General features: G+C 68.4%; 1 protein-coding gene across 10 annotated transcripts in view; it reads left to right on the forward strand.

Moving 5' to 3' along the window:
• Nucleotides 1-21,469, forward strand: part of ABLIM2 (actin binding LIM protein family member 2) — a 116,656-nt gene that overhangs the window by 18,194 nt on the left and 76,993 nt on the right. For 8 of the 10 annotated variants that reach the window (XM_070068001.1, XM_070068010.1, XM_070068004.1 and 5 more), the window contains exons 1-3: nt 1,730-1,856; nt 14,580-14,723; nt 19,448-19,631. In XM_070068001.1, coding sequence (XP_069924102.1) covers nt 1,832-1,856; nt 14,580-14,723; nt 19,448-19,631 — 353 coding nt within the window. In that variant the 5' untranslated portion in view covers nt 1,730-1,831. Of the gene's footprint in view, nt 1-1,729; nt 1,857-14,579; nt 14,724-19,447; nt 19,632-21,469 lie in introns of those variants that run through there. The other 2 variants (XM_070068005.1, XM_070068002.1) reach the window with 1 other exon arrangement.

Consider the following 21,469-nt stretch of genomic DNA (forward strand, 5'->3'; position numbering starts at 1 on the left):
TCATGGCTCTCCAGGGGTCTTGGAGCCTTGGGTGATGGCCCAGGCTGGCAGCCGTGTGCCGTCTGTCTAGTGGAGGGACACAAGGCTACTGCAGCTTCTGCCAGTCCCGACACCACAGTCTCCAGCCCCCCACGGCTGCTGCTTTGCCAGGTGTCCACAGGGGATTCGTGCCTCTTGTGTGCATACCGTACACGCGTTGTTAGGGCCACGTCTCTCTCTGACTTGCACCAAATCCTTTGTGGCCACCCCACACCCCAGGGCACAGCCCACGCTTTCCCACGGGCGTCCGTTTTCCTGGCCTCGCTGGCCCAGAGGCTGTACGTCCACTGTGGGTGTCAGCTGTGGCCACCCCTCCCCACATGCTCTGCCCTGTCCCCGCCAGCGCCTCCCGGCTGCGAGCTGCCCCCCTCTGCCCAGTTCTCTCCCTGTGGGCCCTGTGGTGTCTCCCTGGGCTGGACACTGGTTGCCCACGGCACGTCCTGTGCTGCCCTGCCCCTCGTCACCCGCTGGACTCCAGCCCCCAAGCCTGGGCCCTCTCTGGTTCTCCAGAGCTGGCTGCATCCCGGCTGCCTGCCGGTGCCTCCGTTTCCTTGCCAGGAAAGTGGAGATGCTGGCTGTGGCACAGTGTGCTGGGTTCTCCGAGTGCGCGGTGGGTGGCTGCTGTCACTGTCGGTCACTGTCACTGTCACTGTCACTCTTTACCCAAGCAGGGCCTGGGGCAGTGGGGCATAGGCAGCCGCAGAATGAATGACCAGGGACCGGGGAGGCAGGGCCTAATATCTCACCTTGGCTGCATATCCTGTGTCCATTGTAGGTTCCATGGGCCCTGGGGAGCAAGGCCCCTTCTGCCCCTTGGGTTTCCCGTGGTGGGGGTCATTTCTCTGGCCCCTGCCCGGGGTGGGGGAGGGGTACAGGTTTTGGGCCAGCGTCCCCGCGGACAGTCAGACACGGCGGACGAGAGAAGGGTCCCTGCTGGCCACCTACCCCGCCCCCTCCCTCTTGCATGGCATCTTGCCAGGTTTGGCCTGAGCTTCCGGACATGACCGGATCTGTGCAGGCCACATCTGGGATCAGCCAGGACAGCGCCTGTGGGTGCTCCCACTGCCGCCTGCTGGATCCAAGGCAGCGTTAACCCTGGCATGGCTGCCAGCCTGGGGGGCCGGGGGCGGGGAGCAGGGGACTCCCCAAGTGCCCCCATCAGCACATGGGGGCCGTGCTGTGTTAATTCACGTGTACCTGAGACCCCAGGGTGCAGCCTTGGCATCCTGCGTGCCACCCCGTAGGGGTGGGGGTGGGGTCACCGTGGAGTAGGGTGGGCCCTAGTGGCTGGCGTCCTTAAGAGTGACGGAACAGGACACCAAGACCCAGAGGTGGGCAGCCACAAGCCACAGGTGGCCAGCAGCCACAGGAGCAGGAAGCGCCTGCTTGCTGGAAGCTCGGGCTGACAGAATGACCGCGTGTCGTGCGAGGCCTCGGTGTGTGGGACTTTGTCAGGACAGCCCCGGACGCTGGTGCAGGCTGTGACTCCCACCACGCAGGGAGGGTGGCGGCCGGGAAACGGGCCCTGTCCCCCCAACCCCCCACAGATGCCTTTCAGAGCCGCTTTCCCGGATGCCCGGGAAGCAGGTGCATCTCCTGGGTGTGCCATGTGCTGGAGTCTATTTCGGTATGCCGGGAAGGCCGGGCCCTGCCCCGCCCCAGCCTGGGACTGGCACCAGCCACGTGACCTCGGCCATGTCCTGAAGCTCCCCCACTTGTGCAGCTGCAGCCCCGTGGAGCTGGGCTCGGCCCCAGAGGGGGAGCAGACGACCTTCAGGGGAGGCTGTGACCCATGGGGACGCCTGCGGGAGGGACAGGTAAAGCCCACAGCCCCTTGTGGCCCAGGCGGAAGCTGACTTCTCCAGCTGAGGGTCTGGCATGGAGGGGGCAGCCTAACTTGGCGCTGTGGTGAGAACCAGCACTTGGCGCCAGCTGTTTGCAGCTTCAGGAACTGGACTGCTCTGTGGGGTGAGGGGTGTGGCCCCGCCAGACCCATGGGGAAGGGGGGATCTGCGTCGGCACCACTGGGGCGGGGGCGGTGACCTCTGAGCTGGGCTGGGCCGGGAGCAAGGCTGAGGCCGCCTCTGTCGCCGCTGCCTTCCCCTGTCCGTGGCTCGCCCTGGGGTTCGTGGGGACACGGCTGGTGGCGGTTGCAGTGGGGTGTGGGAAGTGGCAGGGGCGTGGCAGCCGGGCTCCCGTGGAGAGCCACCCAGCCCCAGTGTCAGTCGTGCCCCAAGAACCCCATCACAGAGCCGGGCAGGAGCCTCTTGTGGACTGGAGCCCAACCTGGTGACTGCTAGGGGGCCGGTGGGGTGAAGTGGGGGAGCCAGGAGCAGGGGGCCGGGGAGAGAAGGGGGCTCAGAGGAAGGAAGGGGAGGGGGACCCCGGGCTGAGTGGCACAGTGTGGCCTCATGGCAGGGTCCTCGCCTGCAATGCCCCCCACCCCGTGCAGGGGAGCAGGCTCAGTGCTCTGCGGGACACTGGACAATGGGACTGCAGCCTCCCCCGTCCTCAGGGAGAGGGGCCCCATCCTCTGCTCCCCATTCTGTGCCCTGGGGAGCTCTGGGGGAAGTTGTGGGAGGGGGCAGTGCTGGGCTGGGCCGTGGCCTTGGCAGTGGCCCTGAAGCCAGTCCAGGGGGGCTTCAGACGCTGGCTGCGGCCTCAGCTGCCCCGTGCTGCCTTGCTGGGGGCTGGGAGGACCCCGTGCATAGGTGGGGGTGGCCGCGTGTGGGGAGCGAACAGCAGGTGCCGCCATTTGCTCTCAAGACGTGAGTAGCTGTGGCAGCCCGAGGCTGGCTGGATGAGCGTGGAGCCCTCTCTCCTGGCCTCCGAGCGTGAGTTGGCTTGGGGTCAGGTAGCGTCCTGGGCGCCATTGGGACGCTGGAATGTTCTAAGGATGCCCGGGGATTCCTGGAGCTGCACCGGTGCCTTGCCCCGCCCATAGCCCCTGGATCCTCCGACTCAGCATCTCGTGTGTGCGGGGGGCAGGGGATTGGCTCCTTTGGAAACTGCCTCTGCGAATCGCAGGAAAGCGGAAACAGAGGGAACAGCAAGCCCGGGTTCCGTCTTGGTGAGCGTGGATTGGGCGGCGGCTTCTGAGGGAGACCCCGAGAGCACGGGCTGTGCCAGCCACAGGAGTCCCCGCGTCGGATTTCGCGGAAGCTAAGATCTCGTGCTGCCCAGGGCGCGGTGGGTTAGCTCGGGGCGTTGAAGGCAGCCACGGCACCAAGTGGACGAAGACCCAGGCAGACGTCGCCTCCAGGAGGGAGCACGCGCCTGCGCAGGGGGCAGAGGCAGACCCCAGCGCTGAGCCCCTCCGAGCGCCGCCACCCCCGCCTCGGCTGAGCGGGGTTCCTGCAGGGTGCGCGCTGTAAAAGTGCTGTGTGTGGATCTTTTACACCCAAATAAACTCAGGTTTTTTAGTCCGTTTCCCCGTCGACCTCGGGAGGTGCCCTCGTAGCTAAAGCCTGTGTGTTGGGGGCAGGGTGGAGCCGTGGGGCAGCTCCTCCAATCTAAGCCCGGAGTGGCCACGTGACCCGGCCACCCCCTGCGAGGTATAGACCCTGAGGGCGTTCCCAGCTGCTGTATCTGTGACAGCCACAGCTGGGGGTACATAACAGGAAGGGGGGTACCCTGGCAACGCTGGCTCAGCCGTGTAGAGCGGTGCGTGGACGCCGGGACCGTGGGGCTCGGAGCTCCCGATGCCCACGTGTGGCTGCACCCACGGAAGGGTCCAGTACAGGCAGCCTGCCCGGGGCGGTGGGGGCGGGGCGCGGAGCCGCTGCGCTGGGTGTGGGTTTATTTGCGGGCTGATGAGTTTTCTAAAACCGGGTGCTGGGACCAGCACGCGGCTCCGGATGTCCTGAAGGCCCCTGAGCTGGCCGTGGAGGCAGGGGAGCGTGGGGTGGGTGAGTCACGGCTCAGGTCACTCACGTGTGTGACAACGTGCGTGTCCGCCCGTGTGCAGAGCTGTGTGGGCAGGGCGGGGCTGGGGCTGCGTGGGTGTGGTGAGCAGGGGTGATTCGGAGGACTTGCCCGGTGCGATGGTGCCGAGGTGCTGGGGGGGGGGGGCGCTGGCAGGCTTGTGCTGTTCAGATTTCCACACGGGTGGGCTTCCGGGTGTAATCCAGGCAACAGGGACCCCGGCGTGGGACTCAGGCTGTGTGGCCGGGTGTGGGTGAAGCCCTGCCCGTGGTCAGTGGCCTCAGGCCGGGAGCTGGGCCCTGTTCGCACCGGGGCTTCCCGGGAGGGTGGTTGTGCCCTGTGTATGTCAACCTGCAGGGCAGGGCAGGGCAGGGCAGGGCCCCACGGCCCCCAGCTCGGCGTCCCTGGGCTCCAGGCCAGCCATCCGCACGCCCAGTTTTAATTAGTGGCTCAGGAACTGCCTCCCCTGCCCCCGTGGGTTAGCAGCAGAGCCCGGCAGTGGCGGGGGAGGGGACGCCGTCCCTTGCAGGGCCTCTCGTGCTGGGTGCTGGCCGACACAGCGGCTGTGCCCGCACCGTGCCAGCCCAGGGCGAGGCGTGTGAGAGCTGTGGGTGTCGCCGCGTCCCCCAGAAAAAGCCCAGGCTGCCTCTGACCAGGCCCGCGTGTACGTCCTCACGGCACGGACTCCCAGCATCGCCTGTGTCCCAGCCGTGGCCAGCGCCCGGTCAGTGACTGCCCAGGGACCCCTCCCTGCTGGGTGCCCCTGGGAGGGGCAGGCTTGGTTCAGAGAGCATGCGTGACTTCCTCCGGGGCACAGGTGTGGGGGAGCGCAGTGCCCAATGCTGCAGCCCCCAGCCCTGGCACACAGCGACACTGGGCGCGTTCTCGAACCCAGATGGCGTGGGACCGGGAAGTAGAGGGGCCGGCCCTGGGGCGCGTGGACGGGAGGAGCCAGGGTGTCTGCACTGGTCAGGTCAGGGGGCACTGGTCATCTCTGCCTGTGTCCAGGCAGTGCCCCTCCCCCCGAGGACCTGGCCACACACTCTCCCCTGCCCTGGCAGGGGTGGGGGAGGGCTGCCCCATCTGGCCGCTGGCAGCTGCCTCCGTGCGCGGTGGGGTCAGCACAGACGCCACTGTGCCCAGAGCTTCCGGATGGCACCACGAGAGCCTCAGATGCCCTGAGCCCGGAAGGGCCATCTGGCCGTGAAATGATACCCGTGGGGTGGGGGTGGGGGTGGAGTGGGGGAGGGGGAGGGGTGGCACCGGAGCTGCCGTGTGCTGGGCCGAGGCCGCCCGGCCACCTGAGCTGCTCCTGCCCCTCCCTGCCAGCCCCTGCCTCTGGGAGGAGACCCCGCCACGCTGCCAGTGCACAAGCTGGGAGCTGGGTGGAGCCTCTGGCCGCTCGGAGACAGGATGGAGGCCCGAACAGTGCGCCAGGAGGCCCTGCCGGCTGCTGGCCAAGGCCAGGCTCCTGCTGCACCGGGGAGGGCGTGGGAGCACGGCCGCCCGAGGCCCCAGTCCCAGGTCGAGCTGGGGCAAGGCTGGTCCCTCCCGGGCCACCAGAAGGCCCTGTGCTGCGGGTGCACTGCCGCCACCTCCTCCCCGCACTGACCTGGCCGCAGGCTTGGGCGCATTTTGGGTGCTGGAGTTTGGGGCTCAGCCCACGATCTGGGGTATTTTGTTCGTTTGGAATTTATAATGTTTATTTAAAGGGCAGGGAGATGGAGATCTTCCGCCCAAGTGCCCACGGCCGGGCCAGGCTGAAGCCAGCTGCACCTGGGGCTCCTGCGTGGGCAGCAGGGACCCACGGATGTGCGCATCAGGGGGATGCTGGGACCGTGCCCTGGGCGTCGGCACTCAGCGGCCCAGCTGGGCCCATGCGCTCACCCAGGGGAACCCTGTTCCCTGACTCCCGGCCTCGCTCAGGGTTTCAGCTCGGAGAGCCCCCAGGACCTCTGGGAGCCAGCCCCAAAGGGAGCTGCGTGCGTCTGGCCGTGTCGCGCTCGGTGACTGAAGCTGTGCAGGCCTCCGACGGGAGCTTTCGTGGCGTCCCTGGTCCCACGTGGCCGGGAGTCCTGGGTCCGTCTTTCGGTCTCAGCTTCCTCTCCTGCCCCTGCACACCCGGCACCCCGAGGGACCTCAACTCAGCAGTGTGACAGGAGCTGCCTGCACCCCTCCCCCACACAGAGTGTGCCTGCCCCATGCGGGCTTTTTTTTTTCCTAAAGATTTACTTATTTATTTGAAAGAGTTAGAGACAGCAAGATCTTCCATCCGCTGGTTCACTCCCCAGATGGCCACAACAGCTGGGGTTGGGCCAAGCAGGAGCCAGGAGCTTCCTCCGGGTCTCCCACGTGGGTGCAGGGGCCCGAGCACTTGGGCCATCTTCTACTGCTTTCCCAGGCCATAGCAGGGAGCTGGATGGGAAGTGGAGCAGCTGGGACTCGAACCTGAGCACATAGAGGATGCTGGCATCGCAGGCAGCGGCTTAACCCGCTGTGCCGCAGCGCCGGCCCCCCGATGCTGGTCTTTAAGGAGCTGGCAGTGGGGTCTCCAGCGTGGAGGCCTCAGAGTACCGGCCTGAGAGGGCCTGGGACTCACTCAAGGCCACAGAGAGTGGTCATGGGTGACCACGGCCGTTCCCGCCCCCACCCAGCTCTCGCACCTGCTCACGGGCTGTTTCCTGACAGGGCTGCTGCGGCCCCGCGGGGGCTCGGTGCACACAGGGGACGAGGCCCCGCCCCTGAGCGCAGTGCCGGCAGAGGAGGCGTGGACGCGGGCCGAGGAGCACAGTCAGGCTTCCGCAGGGGCAGCTGGGCCGGCCGAGCTCTCCTGAGAGAGGGCACCTGGAGCCAGGGCTGTGGGAGCGCGCTGGGGCAGAGATGGGGGTCTTGGAGCAGGGGAGAGCAGTCGGGGACCCCGGCCCGGAGCCCTCGGGGGGGGGCCGAGCGTTGTCTATTGGCCACGGGGAGCCACGGAAGGCTGTGGAGGCGGGGAGGGAGTGGCAGGAGCAGGGTCTTGAGGCCACTCCCCTGCCCCCGTGCCGGCCGGGAGAGCTCGTCCTGAGGACCCAGCGTCTGAGTGGCGACCCTTCCGTGTGCACCTCGGGCTCTGGGGGACGCTCGCTCCCCACAGGTCACGGTGGGAGCCGACACCAGAGGCCCATTCAGGCAAGAGACGCTGGGAGGGCCCGGGCTGGCTCTGGGCTGCCCAGCGAGGCAGGGGCGCCATGGGCGGCTCCTGTCCCAGGGCGGGCACTGACGTCTCCCAGCCCATCCGCCTCTCCACGGGGACCAGGACTCCGAGGACCGGGGGCCGTTTCTCGGGCTCTGGCCCTGTGCCTGGCTCAGTGTCGGCACCCGGCCTGCCCTGTCCCCTCTGCGCATCACCACCCTGGGCTTGGGGACCCGCGACCTCCCTGTGCAGATGGCGAGGCGTGGGGCCTCTTGCTGGGAGCTGGCAGGGCTGGGCTGCCCGGCCCTGTGCCGACGGGCTCCCCCAGGCTCCCCCACCCCCACTACTTGCTGCGAGGGCCACAGCTCCCTGCAGGGTGTGAGTGCTTCTCCCCTCCGCCTCGTTCGAGCTTTGCCGTGGGCCCTCGCGGCTGGAGGCTCGCGTGCAGCGCAGCTCGGGGTCTCTGGGCCAGCAGCTCACTGCGTGGGCAGGAACCGCAGAGATGCCCACGTGGGACGCGGCTGGGGCATCCTGGCTGCGTTCAGAGCCGGCTGGGCCAGTTCCTGGAATGATGCCCGGCGGGCCATGAGCTCATCTGGGGCTGTTGGGCCAGGCCTGCAGGGCAAGGCGGTCTCAGGGCACGGGCGGTGGGGGGTCCCGTTCTCCGTCTGCTAATCCCGGTGGCTCCCATAGGCCTTACCAATCCAGATGCTGCTGACGGGACTTTGGGGACCAAGCTCCCGACACATGAAATCTGGGGGCACACAGGATCCTTGGTGGTCCCCCCCACCGAGCACCCGGATGTTGGAGGGTGCTGGGGGTTGTAGAGAGCTGCAGAGGGGGTCCCTGGGTGGGGGCTGAGGGCCAGGGCAGGAGGCCTGGGCGGGGGCTGAGGACGCAGGGGAACCATCTTGGGGCGCTCCCCCACCTGCACACAGGTGCTCAGGCCCTGGTCCAGCTGAGAGCAGGGGAGGGGGGCCAGGGGCAGCGGTGTTTCAGGGGTGCCCCCGAGACGCTCACACGACGCTGACAGAGGGCGGCGCCTGCCTGCGATCTCTCCTGGGGGAGCCTGGGCACGGCCATTGCCGTCCGCGCCCTTGACCCTGAGCCACCTGGGGACAGGGACAAGTCTGCATCACCGTTGGGCCCCAGCCAGCCCAGAGCTTGGCAGGGGACAGGTACCCAGCGCGTCCTCGCCGTGGGGGGCAGTCACAGCCCCGCGGGGCCCCGTGCTGGGCCCAGGCTGTGCCAGCCCCGGCGGGAGTGAGCGGCCGCCTCGGCCCGCAGTTATAATTAGCAGTCGGCGCTAAAGTGGGTTAGGGAAGAAGCGCTCCTGAGTGGCCTGGTTGACTTTCCGACAGGTGACCCTCGGGGCAGTAGGCGGGGCCAGGGTCCTGATCTATCAATGTCCTGGGCTGGGGGTGACCGTGGGAGAGGGGTGTGTGGCCTGGAGGGCAGCCGGGATGTGGGTGCGAGTCCTGAGCTCTTGGACCTCCTGCCGGGTAGTCCTGTGTGTGCACTCAGGGGTGGGGCCCGGGACGGAGCCAGGGTCAGCTCCCGTGTCCCCCAGTGCCGGCCCCGGTGAGGCGCACTGCTCAGACCTGGTCCCTGGTGCTAGCGGGCCTGTGGGCAGACAGCAGCCGCCCAGCTGAGCACTGTGGGGGGTGTTTGCTCCTGTCCTGAGTGTGCCTGTCCACCCTCGGAGCCTCCGCCTTGTGTCTCCTGGAAGCCCTCCCTGACTGCACAGCGGTTTCTCTCCTCACTGCTCCCGCCCCAGCCCTGCGCCTCCCTCTGCAGTCCCGTGCTCCTTGTCATGGTTAGAAGGATCTGAGCGAGAGAGAGAGAGAGAGAGAGAGAGAGCCTGCCTCCTGTCACAAGGGGGAGGCTGGCTGGCACCTTGTCTCCCCCGCCCCCGAGAGCACCTCTGCTTGTTGAATGAGTTGCAGAACGGCAGGGGGACTGGGACCCCACCAAGCCCCTCCCCCAGCCCTGCGACCGCCTCCCGGCCTCAGTGCCCTCATCTGTGAAATGGGCATGGCGGCTGTCGTGGCCGGGGGTGGCGCAGGTGCAGTGGGAGAGCGTCAGGGCTGTGTCCACTTTGGCCTCACCAGGGCCTGGGCCGGTTCAGGACACGGCGCAGGGCCTGCCTCCACCACTGCGGGTGAGTGGTGTCCAGCGGCTCCAAGCACCACGCAGGGTCAGGGCAGAGGCCCCGCCTGGAGCCGGGGCTGTGGGCGGCAGGGCGAGGGTGGGCCTGCGGCCATCCCTGTGCGGCTCAGGCTCGCGTGTGGGTAGCCCTGCCGGCTCCGGTCCTGGCTCCTCCAGCCTGGCGGGCGTGGCAGGGCCGGCCCCGCCCCGCGGTGGGCTGCGGGTTCTCTTGGCTTCTCCAGAGGCTCCGGCGCTGGGGTCTCGTGGCCCGGATTTGACCGTCATGGCCACCGCACCCCGAGCCCGCCGGCGGGGGGGTGGTCTGTCCTGCGGGCCTCACCTTCGGGGACTCGGGAGTCTTGGGGCTGTGGTGGCACCAGGCAGGCCCCACGGCAGTGCCTGGGTGAGCTTCGGCCTTCATTCTTGGGGCCTTTGGCTCACGGGACCCCCACGTACGCCTGCCTGCCGTGGACGCTGCTATCAGTGGTCACGGCTGTGGTCCCTGGCATGGCTGATGTGAGGCTCGCCCTGGGTGCTGTGGGTGCCGAGGGCAGGTCCCACGTCACGGCTCCGGAGCCCCTCTGTGCCCACTCGGTGCTGTGCTGAGGGCAGGTCCCACGTCACGGCCCCGGAGTCCCTCCGTGCCCACTCGGTGCTGTGGGTGCCGAGGGCAGGTCTCACGTCACGGCCCCGGAGCCCCTCCGTGCGCCGCCTGTCCGACCCTCCTGTGGGCGCTGGCATCTCTCCCTCCCGCGTCCCTGGGGGTGCTATTCCCAGGGCATCCCAGAGCTGGAGCGCACGGCCCGTGCCTGTGAAGGCTGCCTCACCACCCTCAGCCACGCGTGTGCGTCCGTGGCTCCTCCCCGTCTTCCTGCGCTTGGTGCGTGTTCTTTTTCACGTGGGCCGTTCTCGTGTCTGAGCGTCCTCCTGTCTGTCCACCGCCCGTCCACCCAAGGCCTCCCTGGGCTTTGACAGCTGTTAGAAGGCAGCGGGGCTGCCCTGCCTGTGGAGACCATGTGTGCAGGGGCAGCCACAGAGCCTGTCGCCTGGGGAAATCCCAGAGGACTTCCCAGAGGCAGTGTCACAGGAGACGACTCTGAAGGGAAGGCTTGGAGAAGACAGGAGGGGCTGTCCATGGAGATGAAAGGGCTGGGGGGTCCTGGCCAGCGCGGTCAGGGGATGGACACTGGCTCAGACGCACAGCCGCCGAGTCCAGGCGGACTGATGGGCGGTACGCGGTCACTTCCACTGGCCCACTGCTCCTGGGCTCTTCCAGCTGCGACGCCGGCCCTTCTGGAATCTGACCGTGACCGGGGGCTGTGCCCCCCGCCCTGCAAGTGCAGGTCCAGCTGCATGGGCGAAGGCACCAGCACAGACTCCACGGGCCGGGCAGTCCCCGGGGGTTCCTGGCCAGCAGGGCCTTGCACTGGGAGCAGCAGCTCCCACCTCTGACGTCAGGAATTACTCGGAATCACCACGGACAGGGTAGGAGGACCCGGACCCTGCCCCAGAGGCTCAGGCGGGAGGCTCAGGTGCGTCCCCCAGGCCCCGCGCCCCACAGGTGCAGCCAGTGTAGGGGGCAGGGCTGCGCATCGCTGGCCGCCTTTCTCTTCCCCGGCCTCGGTTTCTCTGCCCTCGGCTACCTGCCCTGGGGGGGCTGGCCACGCCTCCCTCGTGGGCAGTGGGGCACGGGTGTGAGTGAGGAGACCTGGGTGTCCCTCGGAGTCGCCCAGCGCCGGCCGGAGGGGTCGTCCTTCGTCCCACGCGCTCCTGGCTGCCTGCTGTGCACAGGGAGCCCCCTGCCCAGGAGACCCCCACCCAGGGAGGCGCCTGGGCTTGGTGGCCTTGTTCGGGATGAGTTGCTATAAGGAACGGCGGCTTTCAGCCGCGGTGGGGCCCTCCCACGCCGCCTTGACCTTGGAGACCAGCTTGATCCCAGGGCTTCTGTCTTTGGGGCTGGGCTGAGCTCCGTCCTTGCCGTGGGGAGCCCCCTGCCCTCCCACAGGCCCCCGGGGAACACCTCGGCTTCCTGCCAGAGAGGTGCGGCTGGACCGGTCAGCCTGGCCAGAACGACCCCTCCCTGTAGGGAGGGCCACGTGCAGGAAATGGTGGGTGGTCCTCCCCTCCCCCACCCCGCCATGGGGGACTCGGAGCGCCCGCTGTGTGTGGACGCCCACGGGCCCGGGGGGTCACGGGCAGGGCGATGCCTTCGCCGCCGGCCGCTCCTACTGCTCTGGTCCTCGCTGCTGCAGGCATGGGCAAGGGATGCCTCTCGGGGCCCACAGCTCAAACCCACACCCCCGCCCCGTCGTCCCCCAAGAGGGCCTGGGCCCTCGCGGTGCAGCTCTGCTTCTCGCCACAAGGGGGCAGCACCACTGCTGGCGGCCAGGGTTGCTGCCAGGCCCTGGGGGTGGGGGTAGGATGGCTTCCTGTCCTCCAAGCAAATCCAGGTCCTACATACCGATCTGGGGGCCGGTGGTGCCAGGCTGTCCACCTGGAGTGACAGCGGCCACTGTTGAGCTCACGATGCTGGCCGGCTGGCTGCGAGGCCGATGGTCTTGCCCAGGGCCAGGGGACGTGAGAGGAGAGTGGGTGGGTGGCTAGCTGGACAGTGGACAGAGGGAGGGACGGAGGGCGGGCGGGGGTCATGGTTGTGGCAGGTGGAGCCGCGGCCGTGTTCTGGGCCTGCGACGTTTCTGTCGGCCTGGTCTGAGCTGTGGGCTGGGAGCGCGAGGCGTGCCTGTGTGACCCTCAGGGCCGAGTGCGTGGTTCCTTGTCTCCAGCCCGAGGGGTGCACAGTGCCTGGAAGAGCTCCATCCACGGCCGTGCCCTGCGGTGACGCCTCCTGCGTCCCCCTGCAGAGCCCCAGCTGCCCGGGCCACACACAGCCACGAGCAGGCACTGTCCCGTGTCTCCAGCCACGGTGGCGGCCCTGGCTCTGCCCCGGGGGTCTTAGGTTCAGGCCCCGAGAGCCTCGCCTCTGCCCCTCCCTCCAGCTGTGTCAAGTGATAGATGGGGTGGCCCTGCCGTGGCCACCGGACTTGGGAAATGGCGCCGTCACCCCCAGGGACAGCAGCCCGGACTCTGCCCAGGCCTGTTTGCTGTGTGTGCACCTGGGCGCGGGTGTGCAGGATGGCGCTGGTTTGCTTTCCCACATTCACCTCCCCCCTCGCCTGCTTTCCGAGCTGGCCTTTGCCCTGGTCCCCACAGCTGGCGCCTCGTCCTGGTCCCACAGCTGGCACCCGCCGCCCTGGGCATCCTGCAGTCCCCAGAATGACTGGGGCCCCTTCTCTGAGCCGCCTCTGGATGCAGGTCCTGCCTGCGCTGGCCAGGTGGGGGTCTGCCGGGATGCGGCTCCTGGGGAGCCGTGGGACGGCCTGCAGCCTCCCGGGGCCTCGGCCTTCACAGGGGCTTGGCGGCTCCATCAGCACTCGCGTGTCGCAGCCACGTGAATCCCGGGCTCGAGTCTGCAGGTGTCGGGCCCTCCGAGGAGGTGTGGCAGGTGCGTCCGGAGCCCAGGCCACCTGTGGTTGAGCTGCGGCGAGTGACAGTGCACTTGTGCCCCGCCCCCTTCTGTGCTCGGGCCCTTGTGCTGGGCGTCTGCCTCTGGGGTGACCCTCGCATGGGGACCGGGGGTGGAGCCCCCACACTCTAAGGACCGAGCCCGGGTGCCGCGGGTTCTGTGTGGTGCCCTGGAGACCCCCCGCGGGGCCCTGTTGCCCAAGGTGGTGAGCAGCCCACTGGCTGTCACCTCCCCGCCCCTTCCTGCCACCTGGAATCCTGCAGATGAGCCACGTGCACCCACAGCCTTGCCTCAGGCTCCGGCCCAGGACGGGGAGCCGGCACCGGAAGACACGGGACCTCGGCAAAGCCCACGCCGTCACTTGAGTGCGGCAGCGGCTCCTGGTGGAGGGGCTTGCGGAGGGGAGCGCCGGGCCCCGCGGAAGCAGGAAGGCGGTGCTGTCGGCAGGGGGAGCCGGGTTGCCGGGGCCGCCTTTGCCATCTCCGGGTGATTCTGAGTTGGAAGTGGGAGCCACGGTCAGGGCCTTGGTTCCTGGCCAGGGGCTGCGGGCTGTGGTCCGGCCCCGTCTATGCGCGCCGTGTCCCGCTGCGGCCATTCCTGAGCAGCCGGGGTGTGGGGCCCACGAGAGGGAAGCTGGGAGGAGGCGGCTGCCGCCCTCGGTCTGGGGGTGGCCTGCAGAGTGGGGGCACGGGATGCCTGGGCCTGCCGGTGCCCCCGCCAGCTTGGGGGGCGGGGCCTGCAGAGGCCCCCCCAGGAAAGGCCGGGCCAGTGCCCTGCGGCTGCTGCTCCGGTGACGTCCACACGTGGACCGGGCTGCTTCCTCGTCTTCACCTGGAGCCGCCCGCACTCCCCGTGGCCACGCCCTGCCCCCGCCACCCCGCCCCGGGCGAGTCTCCCTCTGGCCTCAGCGGAGGCGCTGGAGGTCAGAACGTGCGGCCTGGGGGCCACCAGCTGCCGGAGCCTCCCGCGAGCACCTGTGCCGGCCCCGAGCTCCAGCGCCCGTGGCTCCTCCGTGGCCTCACTCTCACCAGCTGGGACTCTGGGCGTCACCAAGCACGCGGACTTTCCTGGGGAGGCCTCTGCAGGCCCCGCTGCAGCCCCCAGAGCCCCCGTGGCTCCTGCTTCCTGCCCAGACCCCTCTGTGGCCAGGACGGCCCCTGCCGCTCCGGTCCCTGTTGTCCCTGCTGGGTTGGGGGTCTCAGCCCTGGGCTGCCCAGCTCACCGGGGGACTGGCCCTCGAGACCCTGGGAGGAGCTGGGTGGGGTCAAGGGCTTGGTCGGCCTCCCCACGCCAGGTGTGCCACACGGGGGCCGACTGCGCCTGGGACGTGGCTGTGAAAATGGGAGCCCCACCTTGGGCTCACAGGTGGTGGCCGCCTGCCACGTGTCCTGAGTCCTGTTGGTCCCCAGGCAAAAGGAGAGCCGAGTCTGACCCCTGGTGTCTGGGATTTGCAGGGGTGGTGGGGGCGGGTCTCAAGTTGCCCTGTGCCCGGTGCCTCCGCCCTCTGACACGGCCCCAGGTTGCCCTGTACCTCCATCTTCTGACAGGGCCCTGAGTTGCCATTTCTGGCACCTCTGCCTCTGCCCTCTGACACGGCCCCGGGTTGCCCTGTGCCTCCGCCCTCTGACATGGCCCCGGGTTGCCCTGTACCTCCATCCTCTGACAGGGCCCTGAGTTGCCCTGTGCCTCCGCCCTCTGACACGGCCCCGGGTTGCCCTGTGCCCAGTCGCGTGTCTGCCTCTGCCCTCTGACCTGGCCCCTTCTCTCTCGCAGTGTCCCAGCCCCCGGCTGCGCACAGCGCCCCGGAGAAGCCGGCCAGCACGGCGATCCTGTGCAACACGTGTGGGAATGTGTGCAGGGGTGAGGTGCTGCGGGTACAGAACAGGTACTTCCACATCAAGTGCTTCGTCTGCAAGGGTGAGTGCCCGCCGGAGGAGGGAAGGGGGGAGGGAGACCCAGCCGCCCCTCCAGCAGCGTCCCCTGGCCAGGCTGGGGCGGAGGGGAGGGAGGGGCAGGGGCCAGGCCTCTCGCGGGGCCCTCCAGGCTGGGCCCTGTGTGGAGAATCCTGCCCCGTGGCGGAGCAAAGCGAGCACCCGGCCCGCAGCCAGAGGCCGCCGCGCGAGCCCAGCGGTGGGCACCCGGGGCCTCCCGGGCCCCCGACACGGGCCCCTGCCCGCCCTCCAGAGCGGCACAGGGACGCTGCCGTGGGTTCCGGTGAACACATCCGCCTTGGCCCTGGCAGCCACAGCAGAGAGAGGACAGGAGGGAAGCCGGAGCAGGCCTGAGCCCGCCCCCGTGCGAGGACACGGGCGGGGGCAGGGGCGCCCAGGTCCCACCCCGGGCGCTGTGCACAAGCGTTGGCGGCCCTCGGGGACCTCCCTGAGGGTCCCTGGATCCCCGGCGTCACCAGGGTCCCCCCCGCTCCGGCCTGGCTCAGCCCTGTGATGTCCTCTGCAGGCCCCGTCTTCCCAGACGTCCCTGGCCGGTGGCACAGGCGGCCAGAGGTTCACGTCCCAGTGAGGACACGGGCAGGCCCAGGTTTCAGGGTGGCCCACAGCGGCCTCACCCCGCTGCCCGTGCCCCCTGCGGGGTTTGTCCTCTGTGCTGGGGGAGTGGCCGGCCCAGGCCAGCCTTGTCCTGTCCCCGTGGGGGCCAGGGAGACCCTTGCTGGGTGGGGAAGGGCCCTGCCCCCACAGCGGCCCCGCCCTGCGTCTGGGCCGTTCCCCGACCCACGAGGGCTTTCCGGGGCACTGTGGGGTTTCCCCAGGTTAATTTCCAGTCCCTGTAAAGACATTTGTGGTGTTTCTGGACAGCAACGCCCGCGCACTGGCGCCATGTTGGAGCTTGTTTGACACACGGGGGCAGGAGCATGGCTTCCTTAGCAGGATGTTCCCAAGCGCAGTGCGCAGCCGAGTGGGACGGGCACGGGGCCTGGGCCACATGGGCTCAGGGGGCGGGGCCGCTCCCCCGCTTCCCCGGCCCCTCCAGCAGGTGTGGGAGCCAGCGTGGCCCTGGCCACTAGCGGCGGGGTGTGTGGTGACAGCCCGGACGGTGGCTGCCCGGCTCGGGACACTCAGGCCGTCAGCGGCGGCTGCCCCAGGTGCACTGGTGACAGAAGCAGCAGTGGCAGGCGTCTGGGTCAGCAGTGATGTCATCACACACTGTCAGCAGTGATGTCATCACACAAGTCAGCAGTGATGTCATCACACACTGTCAGCAGTGATGTCATCACACACAGTCAGCAGTGACGTCATCACACACAGCAGTGATGTCATCACACACACAGTCAGCAGTGATGTCATCACACACAGTCAGCAGTGATGTCATCACACACACACGGTCAGCAGTGACGTCGTCACACACACGGTCAGCAGTGATGTCATCACACAAGTCAGCAATGATGTCATCACACACAGTCAGCAGTGACGTCATCACACACACAGGGTCAGCAGTGATGTCATCACACACACAGAGTCAGCAGTGATGTCATCACACAAGTCAGCAGTGATGTTATCACACAGAGTCAGCAGTGATGTCATCACACACAGTCAGCAGTGATGTCATCGCACACGGTCAGCAGTGATGTCATCACACACGGTCAGCAGTGATGTACGAGGGCCCAGCGTGGTGAATTCTCCGAGGTGATGTCGTCCGAGGGCCCGGGAATCGCGGGGTCAGGCTGAGCAGGCTGAGCCCGTGGTGCCTCCGGCTGAGCCGGGCTGGCTGCGGAGGAGGGCGTGGCCCTGGGGCCCTACTGAGAGCCTTGGCGGTGATGCTCGGGCAGCTCCGGGGGGCCCGGCTGCCCTGCGTTCCTGTGGCTCCTGGGCGTCCCTGTGGCAGGCGAGGGGAAGTCGTGGGCTCTGCAGGCCGGGCAGGGGGAGGGTGGCCAGGTCGAGTGGAGGGGCCATCTGGTCTGGGGCTGGGGCTGTTGGAAGCCCAGCTGGCTCAGAGTGCCGGCGCACACTGTGTCCACGCGTGGCACGTAGTGGGTCCTTTCCCACGCTCAGCGCTGTTGCCGCTTCTGGAAGCAGCTCAAGGTCTGTGCTGATGTCAGCCGTGGTCGGTAGTGGCCTCACTCGTGACACCCTGGACACACGGCGCTGGTGTCCTGTGCTGCGGTCAGCGGCAGAGCCGAGCAGGTGCAGGATGTGGGGCAGTGCCAAGGGGACAGGCGGGGGCGGCGCGCGTGTCCGGGAGGGGCTGTGTGTGTGTGTGCGTAGCCTGGTGACGGCCGCAGCTGCATGGGGGCCGGGGTTGGCGCAGGACAGGACGTTCCTGGCCATCCACGGGGCCTGGCCAGGCCTCCCAGAACCAAGGCCCATATCCCAAGGGTGGCCTCACCCCTGCCCAGGGCACACACACTCTGCACAGCCCCGCCCCCAGGCACTGGAGTGGCATGTCCCACGGGGAGCGCTGTGGACAGCCATAGTTAGGGAGCCGTCTCGGGACGGGGGGAAAGAGGCAGCGGCCGGCTGTCCTCAGAGCCGCCCCAGGGAGAGCTCACAGGTGCCTCTGGAGTTCTCTGGCTTTATGGTTCTTAAAATTTATTTATTTCTATTTGAAAGGCAGAGAGACAGACGGACGGAGCTTCCAGTGCTCATTCACTGCCCAGAGGCCTGTAGCAGCTGGGGCGAGGCCAGGAGCTCCATCCGGGTCTCCCAGGCAGGTGGCGGGGGCCCGAGCACTCGGGCCAGCGTCCAGTGCCTCCTGGCCTTTATCAGTGGGAAGCCGGACGGGAGGTGGAGCCGGGACCTAAGCCCAGGCCTGATACGGGGTGCAGGTGTCCCAGGCAGGGTCTGCACAGCTGTGCCAGATGCTGGCCCCGTGGCCTTGTGGTTTATGTTGGTTGGCAGCCCTGCCCCAGCTCCCCAGGGAGCAGCAGAGGGCGGGAGAGGGCCCTGGGTGTCACCTGCTGGGTTCTCCCGGCCCCGTGCCCACCGGGAGCGCCAGGACCTGCACGGGCCGCCCCGCCCCAGCAAGCCCTCCCTCCCCGAGCCCGGTCGGTGCTGCTCTTCGGTTCACTGGTTTGCTCCCCACGTGGGCAGGGCCACCTTGGAGCTCCATCGGGACTCAAGCCCTTGGCCGTGCCCTGCTGCCTCCAGGGTGCACGTTAGCAGGGAGCCGGACTTGGGAACGGGGTTGGGGTGGGACCCAGGCTCTCCAGGATGGGGTGCGAGAGCCCCAAGCTGCGCCGTAACCGCTGCGCACGCACCTGGCCGTCTGGCTGTGCTCTGGTACCCCCACCCGCTCGCTCCATGCCCCTGCCCCGCTCCTCCCCTCACAAGGTCGCATTAATGCTGCAGCCGGAACACGCAGGTTCGGGAGGGTTAGGTGGCTCGCCCCAAGTCGCACAGCCGGCTAAGCGCCGAGGCCACGACCTCGTGTGACCTGGAGAGAGCAGGTGTCGTCTGGGCCAAGGAACCCGGGCTTCCTGGCTGCAACCGGGCTCACTGGGCCACCCCTCCGGTCTCCCGGAGAGCGCTTCCCGGGTGGCCGGCCCTGCCCCTTCTCCCTGAGTGGACGCGTACACGTAGCGGACTTCTAGGGCTCCTGGCGACTCGGACCGTCCACTTTAGTGGGCAGAGGCCGGTGACCCCAGCATTCTCAGGACAGCTCCAGGAGAGAGGGAGGGAATTTGGCTGGGGGCGAGGCACAGCGCCACCTGCAGGTGGATCGGGGACTGCAGTCAGGGTGACTCCAGCGCTGGGCTCTGGGCTGCTCTGGTCTGGGTCTCAGCTGTGTGGGGGCTCCCTGTGAGCGGATGTGGCCTTGGAGTGCTGCAGGCCATGGAGCTGCCCTGGGGCCACGGCTGGGCTGTGACCAGGAGCCTGGGCCTGGGCTTCGCTGAGGGCTGAGGGAGGCATTGCCCTGGCATTGGCATTCGGCTGTGTGTGCTCAGCCTGGAGATGCCCCGGGCGCTTTGCCCGCGTTTACAATGAACCAGAGATGGCTTCCTTAGCAGTCAGTGAGCCCTGCCATGGGAGCTTCCGGCGTCAACTTGAAACCTCTGGCGTGGGGACCACGGAGCCTGGCCAACCCACCAGGCCCTGGGACTGACCGGGTGGGCGGCTGGGGCTTCCTCGGGCTCCAGCAGAGAGGGGCTGCTCCCTCTGAATCCGGGCGTGGCTCCCGAGTGCCCTGGGCTGGAGGTGAACACGTGGGAGGGGAGAGTGTGTGTCCCAGGGCTGACCCAGTCCTCGGAGTGGGGACCTGGCTGCTCCCCACCTGGGAGAGTCCCCTCGGCCCTGCCACAGGGCTCCACCGTGTCCGGAACCGGTGGTGTGGGGCAGGGCGGGGGCGGGGGGATGAAATGGCGCCCAGGCGTCCCCGGGGTTCGTCCTCCTGCAGGGGCCTGGCAGGGTCCCACTGTGGGGGTCGTGGAGTCCCCCAGGGATAGGGAGGGTGTCCCCCTGTGCAGACCCGGGGCGCCGACCCCCGGAGCACCTGATGTCCGTGGAGTCGCCAGCCCCCTGGAGCAGGGCCTGGCGCCAGGTGCTCACACGCTGACCTGTGCTACCTCTGCCGGACGCGGCCCACCTCCCACGCCCAGCTCCACTGCAGGTCCCCCAGGTACAGCGACCACCTGGGACGGGCCCCAGGGCCGCTCCTTGGCTGACGCCAGCCCCACCTCCCGTCCGCAGCGTGCGGCTGTGACCTGGCCGAGGGTGGCTTCTTCGTGCGCCAGGGCGAGTACATCTGCACGCTGGACTACCAGCGCCTGTACGGCACCCGCTGCTTCTGCTGCGACCAGTTCATCGAGGGCGAGGTGGTGTCGGCGCTGGGCAGGACCTACCACCCCGACTGCTTCGTCTGTGCCGTCTGCCGGTGAGTGGCAGCCCCGGCCGGCCCAGCGTGCCGCCCTCCCCTCCCCTGACCCCCACGCCTGAGCCCAGGCCGCACCTTCACACACCAGCCCGGAGACACCAGGTCGGGGGCAGAGCTGGCTCTGGGCACGGGCGGGTGCCGAGCTCAGCCTGCTCCGTCTGTGTCGCCCGCTCCTGAGTCCCTCACCCCGCCTGTCTCCTCTGCTCCCCTCTGCACACCCAGGAATCCTCTCGTCCGGGCCCCCTGCCCTGAGCCGCCCTGATCCAGCCCCACCCTACACTCCAGTGCTTTCTCTGTGGTCTTTGCTACTCAGGGACCTCCCGGGCCAGGGAGGTCTCGTCCTCACGTGTCCTGCTCTCACGTGGCTGTGCCCTCTGTCCACGGGACCCTCCCTGCCCACCCACGTCCTGCTGAGTCCCCTCTGCGTGGGCGTCTGCTGGGATGCCTCAGGCTCCCTCAGGCCTCAGACCTCGCTGCCAAGGGGCCACTCCGGGGCGAGCCTCCCCGGTCCTCCCCGCGGTCCCCGCTGCATCCTGGGTGCTCTGTGTTGTACCGTGTGGAGCCCTGTGAGCCTGTCGCTGAGTGGCAGGCAGTCCCCTGTGGGCGGGGCAGGGTCTGACACTGGTCTGGTCCCCGCGTGTGGCCACAGCACGTGTGACCGCGGCGGAGACCAGTGCCGACCTCGGCAGCAAGGCCACACACGCCCGAGCTCGCCTGCCCCAGCTGGCGTTCCCAGGGGCCCTCCCTCCCCCAGCCGCCAGCACTTTTGCCCCGTGGGAATGTTCTAGAACACACAGAGCTGTAAACAAGGCTCATTTCCCTCCCCATCGCCCCGCCTCACCACACCCAGGTCACTGGGCCTCCCTGCGTGTTGTTTCCAAAGCTCTCCTCTGGGGTGACAGCCGTGCCCAAGATAGATGGAAGCTTCCGGCACAGGCGCGGCGTCTGAGGGCCTGTGCGTGTCCGGCCGTGTGACCTGGCCGCGGCTCCCCAGGGCCCTGGGGTGCGTGATGTCGTGGGCGGACGCAATCGCGGTTGCCTGGAGGATCACCCTGGATGACTGTTTTTAAAAACAACAGCAGGTGGCCCTCGTCACTCAGCGCCCGGGACTGGAGCTGCCCACCCGGCCCGGCCTGCAGGGGTTCCTTGGGCCACAGGAGGGGGGGACCCCAACAGAGTGCTTGTTTCCCTGGGGTGGGAGTCTGTGGATGGAAAGACGGGGGCTGGGCCACGTGGGGCAGAGCATAGAGGGGACCGAGCTGGACAGAGCTCAGGCCTCGGAGACTTGTGGGGGTGCCACTGAGTCCTGGGCCACGGACAAAGCCACACAGGCCGGGGGGACTCCCACCGGCTGCAGCCACGGTTGATGGGAACCACTGGCAGAGAGAAGATTCCTCGGTGCACGGCCAGAGCCTGCTGGGGAGTCCGGGGGGCCTCAGAGGGCCCTGCTGCCTTCGTAGGATGGACGCAGCCCTGGAGCGAGGCCCTGGCACGGACCCCGGCTCCTCCCGGAGCCGCATCCGGCACCCTGCACGGGAGGAGAAGCTGTCCGGCTCTCACCCGCACAAAATGTCAGCGACAAACAAGAGCCAACAGCGCCGGTCAGAGGAGAGACTGGAAAACTCAGTCCTGAGAGGCAGGCCCAGAAACCACGGCCGTGGGGAGGAGCAGACGGCTTCGCCGTGGCTGCCGTGGCTGGCTCACGGGTTTAGAGGAGAACACGCCTCTGATCAGGGAGTCGGAACTGGCAGGAGCGTCTAGCAATGAGGAATGGGATTCCTTCACGCAGAACTTCCCCGCGAGGCGTTAGCAGTGATCGGCGTCGGAGAAGGAAGGAC

This window comes from Oryctolagus cuniculus, chromosome 2 (assembly GCF_964237555.1).
Source record: "Oryctolagus cuniculus chromosome 2, mOryCun1.1, whole genome shotgun sequence".
Lineage (NCBI taxonomy): Eukaryota > Metazoa > Chordata > Mammalia > Lagomorpha > Leporidae > Oryctolagus > Oryctolagus cuniculus.